General features: G+C 41.8%; 2 protein-coding genes across 25 annotated transcripts in view; both read right to left on the bottom strand.

The window, feature by feature from the left end:
- The window catches only part of LOC104149710 (uncharacterized), a 109,564-nt gene extending 93,412 nt beyond the window's left edge, over window positions 1-16,152 (bottom strand). The window contains exons 1-5 of the mRNA XM_068908870.1: window positions 16,014-16,152; window positions 14,805-15,324; window positions 6,056-6,106; window positions 3,672-3,832; window positions 2,027-2,097 (exon numbers count right to left, since the gene is read on the bottom strand). Coding sequence (XP_068764971.1) covers window positions 2,027-2,097; window positions 3,672-3,683 — 83 coding nt within the window. The 5' untranslated portion in view covers window positions 3,684-3,832; window positions 6,056-6,106; window positions 14,805-15,324; window positions 16,014-16,152. The remainder of the gene's footprint in view (window positions 1-2,026; window positions 2,098-3,671; window positions 3,833-6,055; window positions 6,107-14,804; window positions 15,325-16,013) is intronic.
- Window positions 16,153-20,494: 4,342 nt separating this feature from the next.
- Window positions 20,495-24,152, bottom strand: part of LITAF (lipopolysaccharide induced TNF factor) — a 102,064-nt gene continuing 98,406 nt past the window's right edge. For all 24 annotated transcript variants that reach the window (XM_068908853.1, XM_068908864.1, XM_068908863.1 and 21 more), the window contains 3 exons: window positions 22,760-22,942; window positions 22,254-22,410; window positions 20,495-21,929 (listed from right to left, as the gene is read on the bottom strand). In XM_068908853.1, the coding sequence (XP_068764954.1) occupies window positions 21,821-21,929; window positions 22,254-22,410; window positions 22,760-22,937 (444 nt within the window). In that variant the 5' untranslated portion in view covers window positions 22,938-22,942 and the 3' untranslated portion in view covers window positions 20,495-21,820. The remainder of the gene's footprint in view (window positions 21,930-22,253; window positions 22,411-22,759; window positions 22,943-24,152) is intronic.

Raw genomic sequence — 24,152 nt, 5'->3', positions numbered from 1 at the left:
TTTATAGTTTCTTACTTCAAATAGTGGCTGCAAGTCAGTTTACTATATTAGACTTAGATTTTTATGAACAGAGTTACTCCCCCACAATGCATCTCTTTTACTCTGTATCTGTTGTTTATAACAAACCTCTACTCTTCACTAATTCATCCTGACTCTAAAATCCCTTTAAAAAAAAAAAAAAAAAAAAACAAGGTGACCAGAGTGGTACGTAAATGTACCACTTAATTAGGCCAGCTCCTAGGCAACTCTTTAAACATGATTATACATTAAACTAGAATCTTTGCCATTAAGAGAGCAACTCAATTTAATGAGGATGCCTTTTCATGATTCAGGGTGCCTTGGTAAGCATGTCTCAGTTACGTGCTCTCTCTAATGTTCCTCTTCAGCTTTGATATACACAAAAACAATTGCCTTCCAATCAATTCAGAGTTAATATCTTCCTTCTTTGCTAGGTATGCACACTTGGCTTCTATCCCAGATGTCATCTCTCTATTCCACATGTTATCCCCGACTCTCTGTTGTCAGTCCGCTCTCTGTCCCAACAGCTTTGCCTATTGAGAGTACAGAGAGTTCCGCTTCAGAAAGAGATCGCAATTTACACTGATTTTCATTCTTAATATCATGTATTTTGATCATAAGGATCAAATTCCTTTAAAAGGAAGAAAAATTCCTTTAAAAGGGAGGAAATAAGCCACCCAAAGGAAGGAAAAGAATTTTATAGTAGCCCAGTGGTCAGCTCCCATAAAGGGAGATATGCAAGTCATCTGCACGTTAACTGTGGAACTAACTGTCTAACCAATGGGGGCATAAAAGCAATGTAAGAGAAAAAACATTTTGAATGCACCAAACAGCTCAATGAAGTCTTTGCAGAAGAAGAGACTGCACGTTGGATAAGGGTTTCTGTACTCCTAGGCAACTGTGCTTGCTTCTACTACTATCTGTGGAAATTACATGCATGTTCACAGGACAAGCCAGGCTACAGTATATTCACAATAGGCTGAGGCAAATGCTAATAAGGTTTGCCAGTCTGAATAATCATTTTCAATAGCCAGGCTTCACTGAATGCTTTCTTTGCTACCTCTCTTCTTGGCTTCTCTACAGAGAACGAGACGTAACTGCTCTTACGTCTATGAAAATCTTACAAAAAACTTTGTAGAGGAAGATGTGCCCGTAACTCCAAATGATATGAACACTGACAGCACCACTCATATTGTGGAACACAAAGCTTTTTTGATGAATATAAAAAGCAATGCATTTATTCCAAACTTGCTCTTTTTGACCCTCTGAATTGAGTCGATTACCTCAGTTCTCATTGTTGTTTAAAGGCTGAGAATCTAAGCGGCAGGACAAAGAGGGAGATTACCAAGCTCAGCTTAATCAGACAACAGAACTGCCTTTTTTGATGACACAAGAAGCATCAGATCTCTGGGAAAATACCAGACCTCCACAGTTTGAAGAGACCTTTTTGTATAGGCATCTTCACAAGTGTCTATAGCTTTGCAAGCCAGAAGGCTATACACTGACTGTTATGAATGAGCTAACAAAAAAAACAAAAACAAGAACATAAAAGAGAGAAGTTGACATTAGAAAAATAAATACAACTTAAATGTCTTGGAAGAAAAAAGAGCATTTTGCATTTTGAGAAATAGAGTCTCCCTCAAAACAAAACCTTTTGAAATGGACTTCCAAAACTCAAGAGTCTGTTTAAGTAACAACTGCAACTCAGATAACTAGTGAGCTATCCATATACACAGTTAGCCAGCTAGATACCAGATAATTTGTACCCATAATCATTTTAATTGTCTAGTCCCTGATTGTTTTCACATATAAAAGGGGTGAAAATTAAATTCAAAAAAAATCTGACCAAATGAGGGCATTTTGCTCATGGCACTCCTTAATCCTTGTTTTTCTTCAAACAACTAAAACTAAGCAGAGTACAAAACATACAGTCAATGGTACGAAAGTGCTGCTAAACAATATAGCTTCAAAAAAACCAAGAACTAAGCCAGATTAGAAGTTTTTCTACCTTAGACTGTCCATTTCCTTCAGAGACTTCTCTCTGGATGCAAGAATTTTCTTTATTTGTACATCTTGCACCTAGAAACAAAGATTGTAGAGCAACAAGTATCACTGTCAAGAGGAACTTGTGGACTCTGTCACTGAAGGACAAGTAAATAGAAGCAGACTACGAAAAAAGTCTTAGCGTGGCAATCAGCACAGCCCCAAAAGCCCAAGTCACACCTTCAGGATGCACATCTGAGACTACTTCCACATAATTTCTTCTATGAAGAAGTTTCACAGATTATTAAATACATTTTATATGGCATTACTATATGCCTTTTATTTTCAAGCCCCAATCACCTACTCTGTGGGAAGAAAGTAAGAGCCTGGCTGAACAAAAGTCCTTTCTACAGAGGTGGAAAAGCACACTGGCTACCATGTTGGTAGAATTTTGAGACTAAACCTGGGACAAGTGCCCAATGCTTAGTAGACATTTCATAGCTTACTTTCACTGAATTCAGAGGAGAAAACATATGTTTGAGTTTATTACAGAATTTCCTAAGGTACTTGCAATTTGGCTGGTTGTGGTCAGGAAGAAATGTTCTCAAATGAAAGAACAAGAATGGCGACTCTTTGCCTCCTGCAATACAGATTGTAACTGCTGGTCATTTTTTCCTCCTTTTTTATATATGTCTTTTTTTTTTTTTTTAATAAAGACAAGCATCCAACTGTGGTTGGGTTTTTTTTTTTTGTCAATTTTAGGAGCACTCAAATTGAAATAAAGAGCTAGAAGACGGAGAGTCTGACCACTGATATTGCAAGGCAGAGGAGAGTGATTCAGTCTGAAGAGAGTTCACCCAAATTCTCACCTTTCATGTAAAACCATGGGACCACTGGTGAGTCAATTCTATCTATATGGCTATGTTACGCAGGTAACTATCCTATTCTTTGCTGGCCTCATATATATGTGAATATATGTACACACACATAACAAACTCTTCACAGCTCTGCTGCACAGAACCCATGAATAAGCCCCTCTGTTAACCTGAAGGAAAACTAAGGCACATAAGAGAAGTTATTTTCCATGCTCCTCCTGCTAGGCACTGTAGTGCTCAAACTGGCCCACAGCACAGCTCACCCCAGAAAAAGGTCTGCATTTGAAAACTGGCCTGTTGCTTTGTCAATGGGACAGAGATCTCCCATCAAGATCAATGGAGCATTACAAAACTGAATTCTCTACTATGCTAGGCATGGCACCAGTCCAACAGATCCCAGAAGTTACTCAAGTTTTCTTTAAAAGCTTTGCTGTTTTTAATTTACTGCTACAGATAGGAAAGTGCTTAAAAATAAATCAAACTCCTTTCAAAGGGACTAGCTTCATCTCCATTTCTGCTCTACGCATGACAAAACAGTGAAACAGCTGTTCCATTTAGGAAAAGAATTGATTTATGTTATCTGCCCTTTAAAATAGGCTAATATTTATAACTAATTTGAAGCTGTATAGCATCAGAGCAATTCTGCAACTCTAAAGTCCCAGAGTTTAACTGACTTTTAAATACAAGAAAAGCAAATATTTAAAATACATTTTTAAATAAATTTTTTATTTATGAGTAAAACCAAAGAAAGACACAGCTCCATCCCAGTCGCTCACATGTTATGACAATACTCACTTTCAAAACCATCTGGCACCTCCCCAGTGCCTCAATGGTCACTGTGCTCTCCAGAGAGATGCCACTGCTTTTGTAAATGCTTCCCTGCAGGAATGTGGTGGTGACTGCTGAATACCTGTAGCTGTATCTAGCTCCTTTGGGGAAGTACACTGCACTGTGTCCTAGGAAACAAACAACAAAACATTTCTATAGTCTATTAGAAAATGAAGGCTTTCTCTTCCCCATTCTTTTTTTCTTTCTTCTTTTTAAATATGCTGGTCACTGAAAGCAGACAAACTAGGGCTTGGATTTTCAAAATGTTCCCTACCCACTTGGACTTACAATGGAAAGAAGTAGGTTTCTGAAAGCACACTGCATACTAGAGAAAGCTGCCACGTGAAAGGTGAAAAGAATTTCGCTCTCTCCTATGCATGTAGCCTGACAGTTTCCATCAAGGTAGGAGTCTAACCTGCAAGAGCAGAAAGGGTCTGCAACGCACCCAAGGCACGATGCTCCTTTGACACCTTCCAGAGGACACAGAGCGGGACCTTGATAACACCAAGACGACAAAGATTTTCTGACATACGCAGTGCAATTCATCTCTGCTGTAAGCTACATGTACGTAGACAAATTAAATGATGAATGCTTTTAAAGTAAAAACTTCAGTTCTGAAAGCCTGCCCTAGAAGACCTGGGCTGAGGAAATGAAGGCATGTGAAGACAGAGATTGTATTTGTATGAAGATGAATACTATACAGAAAGGAGTTTAATCTCCTTCCCCTAATATGGACATTGATCAGAAGTCAGACTACAAAAATCATTTTTGTTACATCTGTGCAAACATAAGCAAATAAGGACGAAAACTTGCCCAAGTCTGCAGTTATGATCGATACTAAAGCAGAATTTCCACAGACTATAGCCAGAGCTACCTACTGCAGTACTTTCAGTGGAATCAAGCTTAGACAATAAGTTGCACATTGTATGGAATATACCCTAATAAATATTTGTGTAGCCTGGAGTTTGGGACAACCTTCTCTCTACCATGGTACAACATATTACTGATTTACTTATGTAAAATATATCTGCAGAAAACAGTGACAGTGGGGAAAAAAAGCAAGCAAAAAAGATGCCATTTAACAGACACGTCATGAATGATCCACTTTAAATTGTCAAGAGGCTTGGATGTAACTCTTGCATGACTGTATAAATTGGCTTTTTGCCCACGCAATTATGCCCTGCTGAACAGGCATGAGTATAAAGATCCCTTGCAAGGTATGCCATTTGAAATAGCTCTTGGTGAGTGTCCATGGGCAGCACTGTCATCTAGTGAATATGATGGCAGATACCCTGATGCGTGTCACACAGTCTCTGTATTCCTCTAGTCAAAGGAGATTCTCTTCTAGACCAGGTGATAAGAATTAATCTTGAAAGGATGAGAAGATCAGAGACATAATACCTCCAACGTGAGACGTTTTGGTGGCGATGGTATGAGAGATTGTGACTAATGTTACGTTCTTAAAATATAAGATATCATAATTTGACCTTAACTAGGACCACTGAACTGTAGAGAAGGGAAAATTCAATAAAAATATTCTGCCTTGCCTCAGGTGAAGAAGGCAACACCTGGAAAAAACAACCACTGTGGCTTCCATGATACCGGGCTTCCTTTTCTCTACCCCACAGCAGCGTTAAGACGCTCAAGCACTTTCAAATGATGAACCCAGGCAGAGCTTAAGTGATGGTAAACAAGCAGAGGGTCTATAAGCGACACTATCTGGGCAGGCAGCTAAGAGGTCAGGATGAGATCTCCTTGGGAGCAGAACACTCGTGGGACCCCATTCTGTTACACTGAAAAGCACTTGCGCACATTCAGGCATCTGCTGGCAATGGAAACGAGAAGCCTCAGTTACAAACTGCACCTCAAGCCATTCTAACCAAATCTTTCCAGGTCAGCGCACTATCCAGTTTTTCTGTCTGTTCCTCCCTTTAGGAAAATAAAAGTTTTGTGCCTGCCCATTGAAGGGGAAATCTTCATGCCTGTTTCAGTGTGGAAGGAGCTACCATCGGATACTGAAGAGAGACATTCATACACGGCTGGCTTTTGTTCTGCATTTAGTTCAATAGCTTAGGTAGCTGTTACTAATATAATAGTAATATTTACTATTTAACGTTTATCAGCTATGAGAGTTCAGAGAACGTGAACTTGAGGCAGATTTGTGCCAGGTAAAGCTCAGTGGAACTTCTCAGCTATTTCCATGAACGCAGATCACTCCACAAACAGTCCACCCCAGCTCAGACAGAAGTTACGTTCTTCTAAACACAACATCCTTGCTGAAGGGAAATAGGATTTCAAATCCCTCCCACCTTATCACATACAAGGCCTGAACACCAGCTTGTTTTACTCACCTACACACTCTGCAAAACAGGAAGCTCCATGCCTTAAACTCTCCAAGGATCCTGCAACAACAGAAAAGATTACTGAAGGGCACTAAAAATGTGTGTGCAGCTCTCATGATAGACACTGCTGCTTTTCAATTACAGTGAACCTAACATGAAACATCAAGAAGCAGCACATGAATGTCTTAGGGTAGGCATGCGTAGTTATCCTAAGAGCTATAATGTCAGGGCAAATCACAAGGATCCTATCCAACAGCTTGGTGGTAAGACCCACCTTTGCATTTGTTACAAACGATTCTCATCTATTCTGTATTACTAGAGACACCATTTGCCCTAATGTGACATCCACGTACAATTTCACAACCAAGAGCCTGGGGGTTGCATGTTCCCAACAAAGGAGCCCATCACGGTGGCTCCTTCGGCCAGGCACAGTGGAGCTGGATTCCTTTGTAGCTTACTCGGGAGGGAAAGAAAAGGACAGATGAGGCCCAAGGTTGTTGTTTTAGTCAATATGCACTGAAATATGTACTTTTATGTAGACATGTATCTATTTATCATTTCTTTCTTCTTGTCCATTTGCTGCCCTAAAGATAGCAAAAAGCTCACAGAAGAGAGAAAAACAATAATCATGAATGACAGGAGATATCCTAAAAGTCTCCTTCACAAAAGAGAATTATTAGTGCATAAAGACTTAATTAACCAAAAGAATCAAAAAAGACAAATCAAAGTAGTAGAAGCAAAGAATAAGTCTCTCATAAACTTTGTCGTGGCTCTAAGAATATCCAAGTAAGTTCATGAACCCATAGGACTGGGTAAACTTTCTAATTTCTATGTTACTGTTTTCCAGATTTCATTCATCCCACTTCCCTCCTAACCAAAAAGGTAACCATAATCAAGTTTTCTGATTATATCTAAGTTAGAAGGAGAATAAATACACACAGGTTAAACCAGCAGTGAACATATTTGTAGTGATCAACGGACCAGAACGTTTAGGAGGCAGTATCTCGTAACAATAAAGTCCTACATCCAGTGACAGAAAATAAACAATGTGGACATAAAATAGAGGCAGAGGAAGAAAGAGTTTTACTGAAGCGGCTTCCAAAATGGCATTGAAATTTACTTTCGTATTCTCTTTTTAAAACCTCTGTAGCATTTTTCTTCCCTGTAATCTAATTTCATGACTTCCAGATAGAACAAGTAGAAATGGACATAAAATTGGGGGTGGTTGGGTGGGCTAAGATTTTATGTATTCTCTTATACAGAAACATCTTAGAGACAATTATTTAGGAGCTAAACATCATTTAAGTTCAGAGTTAAGACATGTGAACACACAAAAGGTCAGTGCAATTTTACCCTCCTCTCCTCTCTTTCCTTTTGTAGCTCACTAGCCTCAGCTATTCAATGAGCTGTTCCAAGCAGAAACCAAAGCCTGGCCCAAAAAATCCATGAGAGTTTTGCTACCGAGTACACTGGGACTAGACTTTGCTCTCACCACTTTCCATATATGTGTACCACACACAGCACATACACAAATGAATTACATGCCTTTGTGTTTTTATTGAGATAAGTATGGAAATGTGACAACATTATCAAAGAAGGGGAAAGACATTAAAGTCCTCGTTCCCCAACTCCTGCATATTCTCAGCAGCATTTAAGCTAAGCAAGGTTCTGCTTCATGCAAAAGACAATGATGCCTACTTAACTAGGGATTCTCAACCCAAAAAAAAAAAAAGAAGGAAAAGAAAAACACATATGATATGCCATACTTCAAAGCCATAGGCTTTTACATTAATTTATCGCGGTTAGGGAAAATTTCTATTAAGCTGAGATTTTTATTGCACGTGGCCATTCAAGAGATCAAAAGTATCATTTAAAGCACAAACAGGAGCAAGCTTTACTGATGAAGGAAACCTTTTCCAGCACAGCAGGCTAAGGAACAAAGAGTTAAACATTGCAAGTCAATGCTAGCCGTTGTTTAAGACATCCTTTAACCCTGGAGAATCTGTTCTCCAGCATGACTTCTATTCAGACTTCCACCAAGAGAGCAGCGAGTTCAAGGGACTGCAGGACACACCTACCCGTGGAGATGGATGGGCTCCAGCCGGGCACGGCGGGAGCAGGAGGCGCAGTCAGGGCGCTGCACGCACGCACGCACACACACACACACACACACAGCCGCCGCTCCCCTTCTTTGCTCAGTGCTTACACATCTGCCATGGAAGCTAGTAGGAGTTTCACACGAATGCTCTGACAATGAATGACCTTAAAGAAGCCTGCCAGAATTACATTCATCTAATTATTTCAAGCGCAACTAGATAACACATAAGTACGTGATTAACTGGAAGAAAAATTGCTTTCATAGAGAGATTAGGCAACAGTGACATTTGAGGGTCTCTAACTCCTGTGCAATCAGTGCGATTGCCTGTACAAGCATGATGCCTGGGCACTCAAAAGGCTAGATGAATACAAACAAGACTTCAGCACATGAAAAGCAAGGTCACCAAAACCACCAGAGATCATTTTCACTCCTGGAAAAGGCACAGACATGATGTTGAAGACCGGCCTAGTGGTACCGTTCTCTTGGGAACTTCCGTGATAAACTTGAGCTGAATTACAGGAATACTGAGAGGAGCCCCCGGACAGGCACACAGAGGACGCTCGTTCCGGGACCTGATCCTGTACTCCTAACACTCCCTGGCACTCACCTCAGCAACCTACCCCAAGTCCTAGATATCAACAGGAACGTGCACTCTGCAAAAGCTGTCACATCTCAGCTGCCCATATCCACTGCTGTGTTATACAAGGAACAGCCAAGATCAAACATCTGTGTTTGAAGTGCTGCCGCACTGCAAGTATATGGCACTTGCGTGTACCACGCTGACAGACAATTTTACTTAATACCCATAACAAAAGGTTTTATTAAGTAGTACTGATAAAAGCATTCAGCCCTAACTTGCCATTATTTATAAATCCCTTTCTTTAAAATAACTCCTTCCAGTAAGAAGATCCATAGTAAGTACAACTGCCCTCCGAAAACCTATGCTATACTAGATGCTAATAAACCTTCCTGCTCAGCTGTAATTAAGCATCTCAGTATTCCTTAGCTTTGCCACCCACCGGACACAAAAGGTGAAAGTGGCTCTTTATTCTGTTTCTGTGATGTTAGGTACTTTATATGCACCATACACCTGAAGGAAATGCTTTTGTCAAACTATTGCATTTAAAAATACACATTTGTATTATTTAATTGGAGTCATATTTTCCATTCTCCTGATCCCTTCTTTTAAATTTCAGAAGGGAATGCACTGGCTTTGGAACAAAAATAAGAAAACATTTGTTCCTCTAGCACCCACTCAAAGCCATATACATTTTTATTCCCAAATTAAATTTTGGGTTTCTGGAGGACAGAATTATCCCTCCTTGGAAAGATTTTATCCTCACATCTATATTTCTCTCCCAAGGAACATTCCTTTTTGTTTTGCAGCATTACTTCTCCATGTGGAAGTTTCACGTTTGACTTCTTAAGAAGTGTGAATGAACACGTTATTTTCAAGCAAACTTGATCCTAGCGCTACAGACATCTGCAAAACCAGAAGATTTGCTGGTATGGAGAGTCCAGATCATGTAATATATGAAAATTATCACTGGACTATTAATTTTTTATGAATATACCTATCTATATATAAACACATATATGCATTAACTTTAAATTTCCAATTGCACTGCATTTGAACAAAAAGAACTCAATCTCCTTGGGAAAAAAAAAAAGCATCTCTAAGTATCTATTAGATCAGGTAAGAAAAGGGCTATCTATCTCCCCCTTTTCTTTTGAATGGTGAAAAAAGTTAGTGTTAAGTTAATGGCCTTTACATACAAGAAGTCAGTATTATCTTATTCAAACACTTTGACATAAATATGGTAAACAAACCCAGAAAAATCATTTCTGCTATGCAGCATCAGATTTTTAAGATGTTCAGCACCTGTGCTCAGGACCAGATTCAAGAGCACTCTCAGCTCCCGTGCGGACACCTGAATGCCGTGGTCAGGATTTTCAAACGTGCTTATCACAGACAGACACTGTGCTAGGTTGACAACTTCTGACAATCAGCACTCTGTCAAGGTGTCTAAACATAAGAGTTTTTGCTCTTTGCTTTTTTGAAGTTTTAAATTTTCTTCTATCATTTATTTTTGTTTTAGAAGCAGCATGTGCTTGATCTCCTTCAGATGACAACAGCAACGTTTTCAAGAACTTTTCACTCTTTCAAGAACCCTTCATGTTCCAATATCTGGGAGCACAATTTTAGAATAGCAGACTATCGCTCATTTTTTGCATGCTATTTTCAAGCGAGATAATGAATCAACTGGCACAATCTCACTGTTTCTGCTGCTTTCCCCAGTAACGTTGAAGGAAGGTACACTACTTTGCACTCGTTTAAATGCAGGGTGCCCTCCCACCTGCCCATGTGCCACCCAGAGAGCTCAGTAAGGCAAAGTCCTACACTGTGCTGAAAATCAAGACAAAGCTGCAACAAGAATTACTGCAGACCTACAAGCTGTAATCTAATTTACAATATCCCAGATGTTTTGCCAGTGAGGTCATTCCTACGCAGAAATGTTTTACATGAAGAGATAGGCATCTTAGTGGAGGAAAAAGTTTCTTCTACTTACTCCCTGAAGCTCCTGCCACAACGGCACAGAATAAAATGACTGAACGCAGCTCCATGACCATTAAAATCGCCTCCTCCGCCCCAAAGTTAACAAAATCACATCAGTTCTCCTCTCAGAGGCACCTCTGAGCAAGGCAGTGAAAGAAAGCTTCCTTCACAAAGCAAGAGCCCCCTATTTCCAATCCCCTCTCCCAGCCAGGGGAGGGGCTCTGGCAGGGGAGCCCAACAGGGGGAGGGGGGGATTCACGGCTGTAATAAGGGAGAGAGAGGTAGACAAACACGCAGAAACATCTCCTCCAAGCTAGGACTGCATTTCAGCCTTTTTGTCCTCACAGGGACAGAAAGAGAGAGGGAAAAAGAGTGCATTACCAACGTACCAGAAATTAACCAAAACTGCAAGGAAAAATAACAGAGTACCACAAGATAACAAATGACTGCAAACAACCAGAACAATCCCGTGCAGTGTTAGTAGGGTTAAAAAGAAGGCAGGAAAAAAAAAATAAAAAAAACACTCTAGCAAGTTCTCCCTGCTGATTCACAAAAAGCACAGAAGAGGAGGGCACAAGCTTTGGGGCTGAAGGAAAGGTGTTTCCACGGGGAGCAAATAGGTTCGTAGCGTGCAGCCCATCCCTTCAACCAAAGTCCCACGTCTAAGAGGTCTGAAAGCTTGCCTAAGAAAATCCACAAAAACACTAGCAGTCCATCTGGTAGCAATCAAGCTTCTACAGCATGACAAACTTTGGTCTTCTGAGGTTCGCTGAACTCCTAGTAAAGACTTTCCCTTCCGCTCCTGCTTAAGCATGCCTCACTATCCATCTCTACTTAGGCATTCTTCTAGATCTTCCTGGGTACTTGTCATTTCCCTTCCCCAACAACCCATTCCCATGTTTATCCTTAGCACGTAACAGGATGGCCGAACACGTATGCCATAGAGGGCACTGTCAAACTCAGGCACTCAAGCGCTCCAAGAACTTCTCTGCTTTGGGCACGCAAAGATTTATTTTCTCCCTCTGTCACATCTAACCTGCCACAAGCCTCTGGTGTAACCAGATGCACAAATATAAATCACAGATTGGTTGTTTTCTTCTACTCTGCTATGAGTTACTCAGACAGTTTCGTATTCATTACAAGTTCTCATTTTAAGATTCTAGCCCATGTGGGCACAGTAAGTGCTCACTAAACAACCCTGCAGCCATTCAACTCTTGGTCTACTATCAGAAATTACAGATGGAAGCAGAAAAGCTACTATTTGTGCATATGTATAAAAACATGACGAATTGATAGATAAACTGCTCTATTGTGACAAATTCTTACTTTTTTCCCCCTTTAATTACTATTATTCCCTGTTCTCCAGAATAATCTGACTTGTTACTGTTTATATAACAAGTTTGTTTAACATATTTCATATAGCTTTCACTAAGTCACTTAACAGGACAAAACTCATACTGTGGCCAGTAAGAATATCAGAACTGGTATTAGAGGGGATTTCAGCCTTATCATGACCCTCCTAAGAGCCGCACAGCCCAACATCAACAACTTGCAAGCAGCATTTACACACTGAGATCCCTACCCTCACGCGATGAATAACGTTTGCAATCCATATGGCAGGCCAACATAAGCTCCTTTTTAAAAGAACGAGACACTTCATAGTAAGTTTTCCACTTAGTGTTTGTTAACCTCATGTATGGCATCAATGTCCTGAGCCAGCAGAGTACATAAATTCATGCTTAATTTTAAGCATTAGCATACCTCAGTGAATTACGTATGTGCTCAAATCTAAAAGCTTTTGGAACAAGCCCATATACATAATTTTATTAGCTATTTCATCCCTTACTCAAACACCAGAAACCTTGTTCTCTGCACAGCTAGACTTTCCTGATAGTGTTTTTTTTTAATTAAAAACAATATTTTAAACAAGTTTTCTCTTTTGATTGTTTTTGATTTTCGCCCACAAGAGTTCAAGCAGGTCACAGGACACAAGGAAGGAACTTTAAGAAATAGGGTGGCCAGAAAGAGATTATATCAACTACCCTGAAGGGAAGCCTCTGCTCCAAGTCCCTTAAGCAAAAGCAGGGACTAAACAGACAGCAAAAGCGTCAGACCTACTGTTCACAGGCCTGCAACACACTGGATTTCGGGATGCCTCAGGCCTGCTGTGCATACGTGGATCAACAGTACTGCACATCTGTCCAAACACACGGCAAGAGAGGGGCAATAAGCATCTTCCTAAGAGGTTACATGGGCAGTGGACTAAGAAAATTGGTCTCTTCTGAGCAGCTTTTAGAAAGGATTGATAGTGTTTAATAGGATCAATGTTTTAATGCTTTAAGAGAAATTCTTAGCTACAGACATTAGCATTTCTATCACTATTTCTACAGTAGCAACACATTCATGCAAAAATAAAGAATTTGCAGTAGATGGTATGCCATAGTAGAAGTGCTTTCATTAAGCACTAGCAAACAAACTTCCTGAAAAGATTCAAGACTGGAGCAACAGAGTTTTCACCTGTAAATAGTGGCTATTACTGTAAACAGTTACATATACACTTAGTTTTAAGTACAAGAAATCCTGTTAAATGTAAAGGATAGAATAAATACAGACACACAACACACACACAAATGGAGTTAAGAGAATCTTAAATGTCTGTAAGAACAGAGTGGCAGCTATTCAGAAGCGACCAGTGATCTTTGGACATCTGAGAACAGGACGGGTCCAGCCTCAGACATCAGTCAGGGATCCAATATTCAACACGTAGCTGTATTTCTCCCCTTCTGATACCAAACTGAGCATCAGAAGTCAGTAATAAATAACACTGCGAGCCACAGACTGAATATTGACATAGAAGATCCATGAAGAATAACAGATATGGCTACTTTCAACATAAAAATATTAATTGTTCTGAACTGAACGCCTTTGAATTACACAGAATGGACTACATTTCCACAGATTACAACTCAGAGTCAAGAGATGTGAAGTTCAGGTCTCTGAAGTAAGGTTTGACATTCATGTTCTTTTTTAGGCTCTGATCCCAAGGTATTTTTGACGCAGACAGAGCTGCTAGAACTCATCAGTGTCAACATAGCTCAGCAGCAGAGCAGAGCTCAAGGATTTGGGGTTTGTCTTAGAGGCGATTATTTGTTTTGAAAAGAGAGTTCAGTGTTACCTGGTAATTTCCTTTAATTTTATATTATGTTTGAATCGCCTTGCTCCGCTTTTTCAGTTACAACTGTAAATCACACTTTCCAAAATATTTAAAACTTGCATCTTAAGTTTCAGCTTTGGGATTTCCCATTCTTAGTGAAGAAATTATATTAAAAAAGGAAGAAAAATACATTGTTATAGGTGTATAAGCATATACAAATATTTTTACATCTGAGTTTGTTTCATTTTTTATCTTCACAGTTTTGTAAACCTACCAATAATCTTATAAAAAACAAAGAAATTCATAAACAAACATCTGGGGCTTTTTTTGTCAAATACATTCCAAACAGCTTTTCTCAGTATATCACAGACTTTGGCCCTTCATACTTAAACATCATCGTTAGGAACTAAACGCTGGATTTACAGAAGAATCTTAAATGCATGGTGAAGTTAAACCTTTAAAATAAACACATTGTATCATTCATGTCTTGTGTACTTGACTAACTTCACTCATTCAAGCGGATAAGTACAGGATGCACTCCAAAATTGAAAAATGAGCCCAATGTCTTTCAAATGCGTTTTTTCTAACTCCCAAAAATTCCATTTTCCAAAAACATAAAACACCCCCCCCAAAGAAACAAACAAAAAAAACTCCTGAAGAGAAATTTCCAACACAGCGCTATCCCAAATGATTCACTCCTATTTTTTTAAACACTCAGGAAAATTAGGAACAGGTCCTGCAAACACGCTAGTTTAATGATGCTCAGGAGACTTGTGCTGGCAGCAAGTCTGAGAAGAGTATTCATCCATTTTAAAGGTTATTGCCAAGTTCATAAACTGAACTGGAAGTAAAATACCATCTCGCACAAAATGAAATAAGGATGTCTGTGAACACTGGCAGCAAACAGCAAGTAATTCTCCAGTTTTCACTTCAATAAATATATACGTACGATATGTTCAATGTTGCCGATGAAGTCTGAGCAGCGCAGCGGTCTGGGAAGAGCATCTCGAGGCTGCCTCTTACTCGACACGACAGCATGACAGGTCACTCAATCCCTCGACAAGGGTTTCCATGCCTGAAACCTGCACCCTCAAAGCGCCAACGAGCCCTGAGGTTTAACAGACTGCTAAAGTCTTTTTTTTGTAAAGGCCTCGTGAGCTTTTTTGAAACGAGTATCATTGCATTTCACCACAAGGATCAAAAGCGGGAGGAGAAGGCCCTGGGCCCGGGTCCTCGCGCGCTCGGCTCTCCCAACACCCGCCAGCTCCAGGCCCGTTTACAGATCACACGGGTGCGTGACGCCCCACACCACACGCACCGTCAGCAGGGACCGAAGTACTTCTGGGCCCTTCTAGCAGAACACAAACAAACCCCTGAAGTTCCCGGGCAGAGCCGCACCACAGGCTGGCGGCGCCGGGAGAGCGGGGGCCGCGGACCGTCACCCCCGCAGTGGGCAGTCATGGGCCCACCTGGGAAATCGCCAGCATTAAACAAAAAAAGAGAAGGAAAAAAAAATTAAAGACAGAAAACTTCAGGAAAAATGTTCTAAAAAAAGTGATTTCACTGGGGGGGGGGGGGGAGAACCAAAAACACCACAAGTATGGGCAGCGCCTTCAGCTGTTTAAATTGCCCGGCCGGGGAGCAGGACCAGGTCACCTCGCTGACCAGCGCCCCCCCCCCCGGGGCCCCCAGCCGCCCCTCGCCCCTCCCCTGCCGCCGGCGCGGCCCCCGCGAGCCCCCGCCCGAACCGGCCCGAACCGGCCCGAACCGGCCCGGCCGCCAGGGGGCAGCAGCCCCCGCCGGGCCGGGCGCCCTCAGGGCCCCGCCGCTGCCGCGCGCCGGCCGCGGCGCCCCCTGCCGGCGGGAGGGAGCCGAGGCTGGAGGCGCGGCCCGGCCCGGCGCGTTCCGCCCCGTCTCCCGACTCCTCCGACGGGCGTAGACGGCAACGCCGGGGGGGGGAGGGGGGCTGCGACGCTCTCCAGAAAATTACTGGTCTCCACTCTCAGAAGATGGAAGGCTGCGGGCCGTACGGAGCCTCCCTACGGCCCCAAACACACGTGCTGCAAGCACCCACCCACCCACACGAACATATATATGCACACATTTGACCCCAAGGCAAGTTGGCAAGGTGACAGGTCTTCACCCGCTTGCCCGATACCTCTTCACGGCCCCCTCGCCAGCCCCGCGGTGGCGGCAGCTCGCACTGACGGCCCCGACGCTGCCCGCCCAGCGCTGCCTATGTAGGAACGGCCCCGGGCCCGGCGCGCGCCCTCCCGCGCGGCGCCCCGCTGCCGAGCGCGCGCCTGCTCAGCCCGGAGGTGCGCGCTGCCGACGCTCCTGCCAAACCCCCGGCCTCGGCTTCCCGGTCTTGACACAATGCTTTTAGACCCTATAGCAAGGTCTGCCGTGTAGTCCATTAATGCAACAGTCCCCAGGGGCTCACTGAAACCTCCCTCTCTCTCTCTCTATATATATGTATTTATTTATTTATTTTCATAAATGTATTTTTTTTAATACACACACACACACACATAAATACAAAGGAGTTGTATGAAGCAAAACAACTAACCGTAATCGGACTTTTTAAAAGCTTCCCACGCATTCTAGGCTGGTGCATGACTACTTCTAACATCTCCAGACCACACAGCCACCTTGTGCAAACCGACCCTAGATTTAGTTAAAACAAAAACAATTATTTATGAGTGTGGAAAAAAACAACAGTTAAGAATATAAGGAGCACTTCCTTTGAAATCAGCAGCTTTCACGATATATGTTTTGGTGTCTTGGTTTGACATAGTAATAAAACACCGGCAAATCAAGTATAGCAAGGAATTGCACATTCCACAGGAAGGCGTTCACGTCACAAAAAAAAAAAACACATTAGAAGTCACCCCAAAATAATGAATTTACATCACATTGTGTCACTATTTTCTTGATAAAATCCTGCAAAGGTTAATTTGCCATAACATACAACTCATTTGAACTATACGCTTAAACTATAGACACATTTGTCATAGAACTTGCACTTAAAATGTTTATTACTAGGATGACAGTATATTCAATTATTAGTCTTTTGTTGCTCAGTTTTGAAGAGTAATTAACTGGTTTGGAGTACACACATCACAACTGATTTCTTCCAAAGAAAACTTGCAGTTAGACAGTAAGGAGCGCTTTCACAAACTGCAATAAATAGCAGCTTTTTTGAAACCACTGCTCTTGCTTGACAACTCCCTTCTTGTAGGCTATCAGCTGGCATTTATTTGTTTTAGCAGTTTCTGATCCCCTTTGCATGACAAAACAAATTTTTTTGCCTTCTGGCTCACTTGTCATCAGAATTAACTAAATCTGAACAGTGGGCAAGTTCTGTTGGTTAAAAATAGAAGTAATGGAAATAACACAGTCATGGAACAGAAAGCTATGTCAACGCGGAAAGCTAACAGAGGTGGTGGTAGGGGGAGGCTTTATCTGAACTCGTCATGTGAGGCTGGAGGATTTCAGGTGGTCTATGCCCCTTACTCACTCATCTGTGGAAACAGCACGAGCTCAAAGTCAGCATGCCACTTCCCTATCTATAAACAGAGGAAAAATGTGTTTGTTCACAACTCAAATGGCTTATTAAGCAACATTTTAGTTAATTTGTTGATAAAACTCAATGCATTATAACAAGGTTGTATGAGATACTAACCTTGCCATCCCATACTTTCTGCATCTCTGCAAGAAAATTTGCTGAAGCATATTGCTTCAGCACTACCAAAAACAAAACAAGAAAAAACAACCCACGAAGGATAACCTCACATGATCAACGGTGATTTTTTTCCCATGGAACATTATATTGGAGAACCATTTTCTCCCTACTGGTCACTGGTATGCAAGTACAGTCATATCTACATGGGATTTACTTGTATTCTAACTGAAAATTTCACCCAAAGGAGTTCCAGATATTTTTCAGTGAAAAATATTTAAGGGATCTAAATTACAGGAAAATAACATCACCCTGCCAATCATTAGATATATTTGAGACATAAACATGTCAGTACTTTTTATATCACTTCCACCACGCTTTTTGCTGTCATTAACAATTCCATCGAGACTAAAAATATATCATGCTGAAGCATCATTGGGAGCTACAGCTTGGATCTGTTCACCTTAGCCCCAAAGACAAGAAGCTTCCAGAGGCAATAGCTCCTTTTCCTTCTACAGAGCTGCCGACTGCCCCTGCACACACCCCCCTTTCTCTTTTCCAGGCTGCGCTGGGGAGAAGGAACGGCGCGGGCAGGGGCGCACAAGCAGGAAGCTGGAGTGCTGCATGGAGAGATGACAGAGCAAGGAGGGCGGGAGGACCACAATTACCTCGGCAGCACAGGCTCAGGACTTCGGGTACCATTTGGGTAGCGGACACGTTCAGAACAGAGAGATTTCTGAGGACCGTCGGCCATCACACTGGGCGCTCCTTGTTTTCTTACCTCAGTATCTTCACCATGCGTAAATGTCTCGTGCTTGTTGCGTGACGTACTATTAAAGGACAGTTTAGGAACTGCTTTGGGAAGTCATATTAGAAAAGAAAATTCCTGCTTCCATAGAGACCAAGATATTCTTAACATTTTCAAATGTGGCTCTGTGTGTAAGCAGCGTATCTGTAGGTGAGAGAAGGCCACTTATCAGAGACCTGGTCCAAGTGAGACACTGAAAAGTTTCACCCTATTATTACATTTCGTGACTTAATTTAATCCTTCAGTCATTCGTATACTTGGAAACATTCTGTTAACAGGTTTTCCAATTATAAGCACTAGATACGAAGAAGGCTTTATTTTAAATACCACAAGTTTTAAAAAAGCAAACAGTAACTCCAACGTAATCAAAGCAAAAACCATTTTCACAGTTACATCCTGCATTTATCTATCTGTAAAAAGTTATACACATAATTAATTATTTATTCTGCCAGCGCTCCTTCCACACTGTGGCACTGTCCGCTCAGATTGTCCAAGTATCACTTTGTAAAGAGCAGGGGAACTAAGGGAATAATGACTTGAAGACTTATTCACCAAATGACTGGAAGGTAGTATTGTCCAAAGCAGACTGACACGGCTAGAGAAAGAACTCACAACCCTCCCGCCGGTAGCCGGTCAGCCCCACAGCCCAGAGAAGGTTCCAGTAACTGCGGCCGTCAGTCAGGCTGGCCTTTACGCGACCCCAGGGCCAGTATCTCCAACCTGACTGGCCAAGGGGCTACCCCGGGTGCTCCGCTATTTTGGAGGACCTTACATCCAAGTCCTCCAACAGGTCCGCATTCAAATGAAGGATCGGCAACGGACCAACCAGCGCGCGCCACCTGCCAATAGCTCTGCCTGCAGCCACCATTTGGCTGCCTGTGAAAGGGCCGCGGCCGCATGGCGTGGGCGTGGGTGTGGGCGTGGGTGCGCGCGGGTGGTGGTAGCGACGGTGGAGCGAGGCAGAACCAGGAAGAGAGCTGAATCACTGCAGCTCAGCAGCCTTGCTGAAGGCCAGGGCCCGCCCGCTGGTGTGGCCGGGTTCACAGCACGGCCAGAGATAGCGGGGAGAGGCGCGTTTGCCCTGCGCGGCCTCTTGGGCGCCCCTCCCGTTGATGTTAGTAGCAGTACATATACCCCTACATAGACTTTCTACCGCAACTTTTCCTTTGAACTGATTTGTTATCCCCTCTGTACGTGTATCCTTATATTGTTTATGTATCCACCCCTGCTGTAAATATTGTACATATATTTGGTGTTTCCAGGTTTCTAGTTATAATTGTTCCTGTATTGTTAAACTGTCGTTATTTTGTTATCGGTATTGTAAATCCACTCATCGACACACTAGCACCTATACCCGCCACCTCCAGTCTGATTAGTTCGCGGTCCGTTTCCACCATGCCTTTCGGTTGGGGTGCCCGCCCCTCTGGGTCGGACCGGGACACCGCCACACAAGAAAAAGTTCAGAAACACTGCATGCTTCGTTGCTTCTTTCTATCTTGCTCTGACACAAACTGGCAGAAAGAACTTTTGTCAAATCCAGGGGAAAAAACAGTATTGCTTTACAGCAACGCATATGACCTTCGTAAGTTAGGATCAGGGTCTCTTTCATCAGAGTAGAAAAAGCCTATCAGCCTGTCAATAATATGATCTCTGCATTTAAAGCTGGATTACAGCTTCGGAGCTCTTCTCCTGCAGAACATCCCACAGCAACTGACCTGCTCAAACCTCCCAAATTCAACGGACCATCATCCAAGCCCTTAAAGAGCACCAAGAGCGTTACTGTGCTGCTGTCAGCGTTAACCGCAGCAGCCAGGGAACGCCAGCTAGCCCTGTGTACTCAAGGCACACACCTACACAGCTACCAGCTTATCATCTCTGTTATTCTCTTGGCGGTTAGTAGCTGCTAACATAAATTCTTTGTGCTACAGAGAGATACAGGATCAGAAACTTTTTCCAAATACACAAGGAAGCTCTTAAAACCACTTGCAGACTGACCCGCAAAAAGCAGCTGTTTAGACAAACTAAGTAACAACATGAGCCCTAGAAGCGTGTATTTGTGATCCAGGGAAGTCCTGAATTTCAAACATTTAAGTGTTGAAAGACTTTTCAAAAGTTAACCTAGGCCAAATATATATAGAGGCACACGTGGTAAGAATAATAAATGCAATGTTTGTTTATTTATTCATGTTTATTTTAGAGTTTTACCTTTACACAAATTAATACAGTGTGAGAATCACAGCCTATGTTTAAGCATCTGACTGCCTTTTCTAGACGGGTATTATTCAATGCATCAAGATAGTATTTGGACCTGGCCTGCTGTTTATATGACATGGTGGAATACTTCAGCCTTTAGAGCCTCATTCCTTAATTTTTATGATCAGTGCAGGTATATTCAGGTTAAGTTTCTGAAAGCAGAATTTATCTTTCATTCAGAAAAATCAAGAGTACAAGTCCAAAAATCATCTGAGAAACTCCTTAACAAACATGTTACCTTCTTAATGAGGAAATAGCAATTAACAAACAGATCAACAAACAAAAGCACAGTTCCCGTATTCATTCATGTTTTGCAGACAAAATTCTAGCCTTAAGAAAAGTCTGAGGTTTGTTTATAATCTGTCATTTGATTTGTGTAAATGTAAAAGGAAGTCTTTCAATGCTATCAGAATTTCCCCTGGGGCGGAGAAAGAAGGGAACTTTTCACAGACTTATAAATCAGCAGTAAAAAAGAAAAAAATCTTAAAAAATATTTATAAAAAACTCTTGCATGAACATCTTTACCATGAAGTGGAGATATGACTAGACTGAAAACTGGCAAGGAAATTTTGATACTAGATGAAAACACCATCGGCACAATAACCTGAGTTGACTATTTGGTAAAGCAGCCTTCAAGGAGGAACAAGACTCAGGGTTTGGTTCTCTTTCAGTGAGAATGTTTTAAAGTGAATTTTAGTGCTCATAAAAAGTGCCCAACTGATAACACTGGCACCAAATTACTTCTTTTGCCAAAGAGGGGTGCCTGTCCCAGAGGTGAACGACTCCTGCCAGTTTGTTAACAGTGCTGTTCCAAAGGCATCACCACCAAGCAGGAGACTGTGACCGTCTCCATGGACGTTCTCCTCTTGGTCTGTGCTGAAGCTGTGAGCAAGCACACCAGCGTGCAACATGACTGAGATAACGTTAACTGGACCACGTCATCAACTTGTTTTGCATAAAGCAGAAAGGGACAACATTTGGCCACTACCAATTGGTGCTGAACTAAGTGGCCCATAAAGATTACATGTCCTCTTTATAGACCTAAGTTAGAGTCTCCTTAAGCAAATTCTTATTCAAACATCCAGCAATACATTTTTTTTTTGATTCATTCCAGTGACAGGAGGCACAGAAGCAACCAAAAGTCTCCATGAAGCTTCAGAAAGGGCTTGTAGAGGTGCTAATAAACCTCAGCAATTAATCTTTATCAATATTTAAACACTGCCTACAAACGCTTGTAAGAACCAACAAAAGCTTTGCAGTTTGGACAGAAGTGATCCACATCCCGGAGTGCATCAATGCAAAAGGGAATTAAGCAGCAGCCAGCTACACACCTGCAAGCATAAAATATATTGTTTTATGACTTGTTACAAATCACAAGAAGATAAAATGTGTTTCCTACAGAAGCTATCTGTAGAACTGAAGTCATGAAGCTTTAAGGAGAACGCATATGGCTTTGGAGTCCTTCACTTGACTGTTCTAGAGCTGCATCAAGGTCCTATGGGAGTTGAGCAGATGTGGGCTACTCAGACCATAAGGTCAGGTCCCAGATAGAATGAGAAAACAACAAAGCTGTGAAACTATCAGATCCTTATCGCTTCTGGATCTATAAAAGTTAATACGAGAATAATATAAAGTGCAGATGTGAATCAACCTACCCCAGCAGGCAGAGGCCACCACATGACAGCCAAGTTAATGCTCCTGAGGTGTATGAAAGATGCGTCACTATCATCTTGTTACAGGAAGGGCAGCACATCTGAACCGGGCGGTCGTAAAATACTACTGGTTGCTGCACATACACAGTCTGAACTGTAACTGAGCAAAGAAATACAATGTTTACCCAATGTGTATTACTCTGAAATACTTGAGGCTCAGGGCAATGAAATACACAATGACCAAGACAAATTACCACGAAATTTCCTAACGGAGGAACACACTGTTTAAGAATAAGTCTGCATTAAAAACTGCAGAAAGTCAAATGCTGTTATTGATACTAGCATACATTCAAGGCATCATAAGATTTGATTCAACTTATCCCCTTCAAAAATATTTCTGGCAATTGGGCAACACCTGCGAGTCATGTTCTCTAGATTTCTGCACAGCACTTATTACAGCCGCTTGATGCCTCTTCAGCATGAGGTACAGCAAAGCATTTCAGGCTTACCAGGGTTAGGTGTTGGCCCAGGCTGTACAACATAAGGAGGAGGGTTGGCTCCCTTCGAATTTGGTCTTTGTCCAGGTTCTGGGACAGGATAGGGGTGAGAATTGTTAACATGGATGCCTGTTGTCTCCTCATAAGAAGGCGGCGCAGATGGGCCAGGGAAGCCACTAGGAGCAGACATTGTATCTAAAAGACAGTGGAGAGAAAGGCATAACAGAATACTTTGTTTAGGGAAAGCGGCAACTAAATAGGCTGCGTTTAGACAGAGAGCAAGAAGACAACTGGATTAAGATACACATTTACCCACAAAAATGCATTGACTTTTTTGTTTCCTAAACATTAATTATTAATCTTGATTTTTTTGTTGTTGCTTCCTGCTGTTCTCCTGTTCACAGGACAGGGTTTAAACAAAATAAAACAAACAAACAAACAAAAAAACAAGCAAAAAATCTTCCCCCCCCCATTTTCCCACCACCACTCTTTGCTGAAAATGCTAAAACACTGAGACTGCGCACCTTTACTAGTATAGGAAGCTAACTAGCAGTCTCTGCCAGCTCTCTAAGAACCATAATTCTGATCCCCCCAGCTGCCCTCAAAAAGCAAAAAATATCACGGACCACCCAGTGGTTGATAAGTCACAGAAGCCTGCCTTGGGGTAAAGCTCAAACTTTTAAAACAGAATATGTATTTCTGTTCTTATCTGAAATGAAGAAATATTTATACTGAAGGAAAAAGAAACCCCAAACAAGTAAGCAGACCAAATCAATTCAAAGCTTTTATAACCCTCAAATATGTTTTATAACTCTCAAAGTGTTGCCAATTCAATGAGTCTCTTAATGCAACTTTCCTCCACCAATCACTGCATCGTTTCATTACAGAATATAAGAATGCCAACCACTGCTTTTTCCCAAAGTGGAAGGACATGGTTGTGATTTCAGTGCAGACTTCCTCGCTCTCTGCATGCCTACCAGCTTCCTATATTCGCCCCAACAGCTTTGTTAACATTCTTTCATGATGTCAGTGCTAATTGAGAATCTCCCTTTTCCTCTTCCTCCTAAGGACTATCAAATAGCTCTATTAGAAGCACACTCCATTCTCTTCTGTTCCACGTTTCATTCCTCCGTATACATTTAAGTCTTTCCATTCAACACAATCTGGGATGAGGAACATGTATTTGGAACACTAATTCTACGTGCTTATAGTAATGTAGAAGCTATAATTAACCATACCACTAGTAAGAATAAAAAGAACAAGAGAAATAGTATGGATGAGTGAAAAAAAAAAGTTACAAAATAAAAACATATACACATATCAGTACAACACTACTCACAAAGCTTGTTGCTTTCTCTCTTTCGTACTGTGAATCCTGTCAAGTGTTGCTAAGTTTTGATACAAA

The sequence above is a fragment of the Struthio camelus genome, chromosome 15, assembly GCF_040807025.1.
Source record: "Struthio camelus isolate bStrCam1 chromosome 15, bStrCam1.hap1, whole genome shotgun sequence".
NCBI classification, from domain to species: Eukaryota; Metazoa; Chordata; class Aves; order Struthioniformes; family Struthionidae; genus Struthio; species Struthio camelus.
The sequence above is the reverse complement of the archived record's forward strand: the minus strand, read 5'-3'. Positions and strand labels throughout refer to the sequence as shown.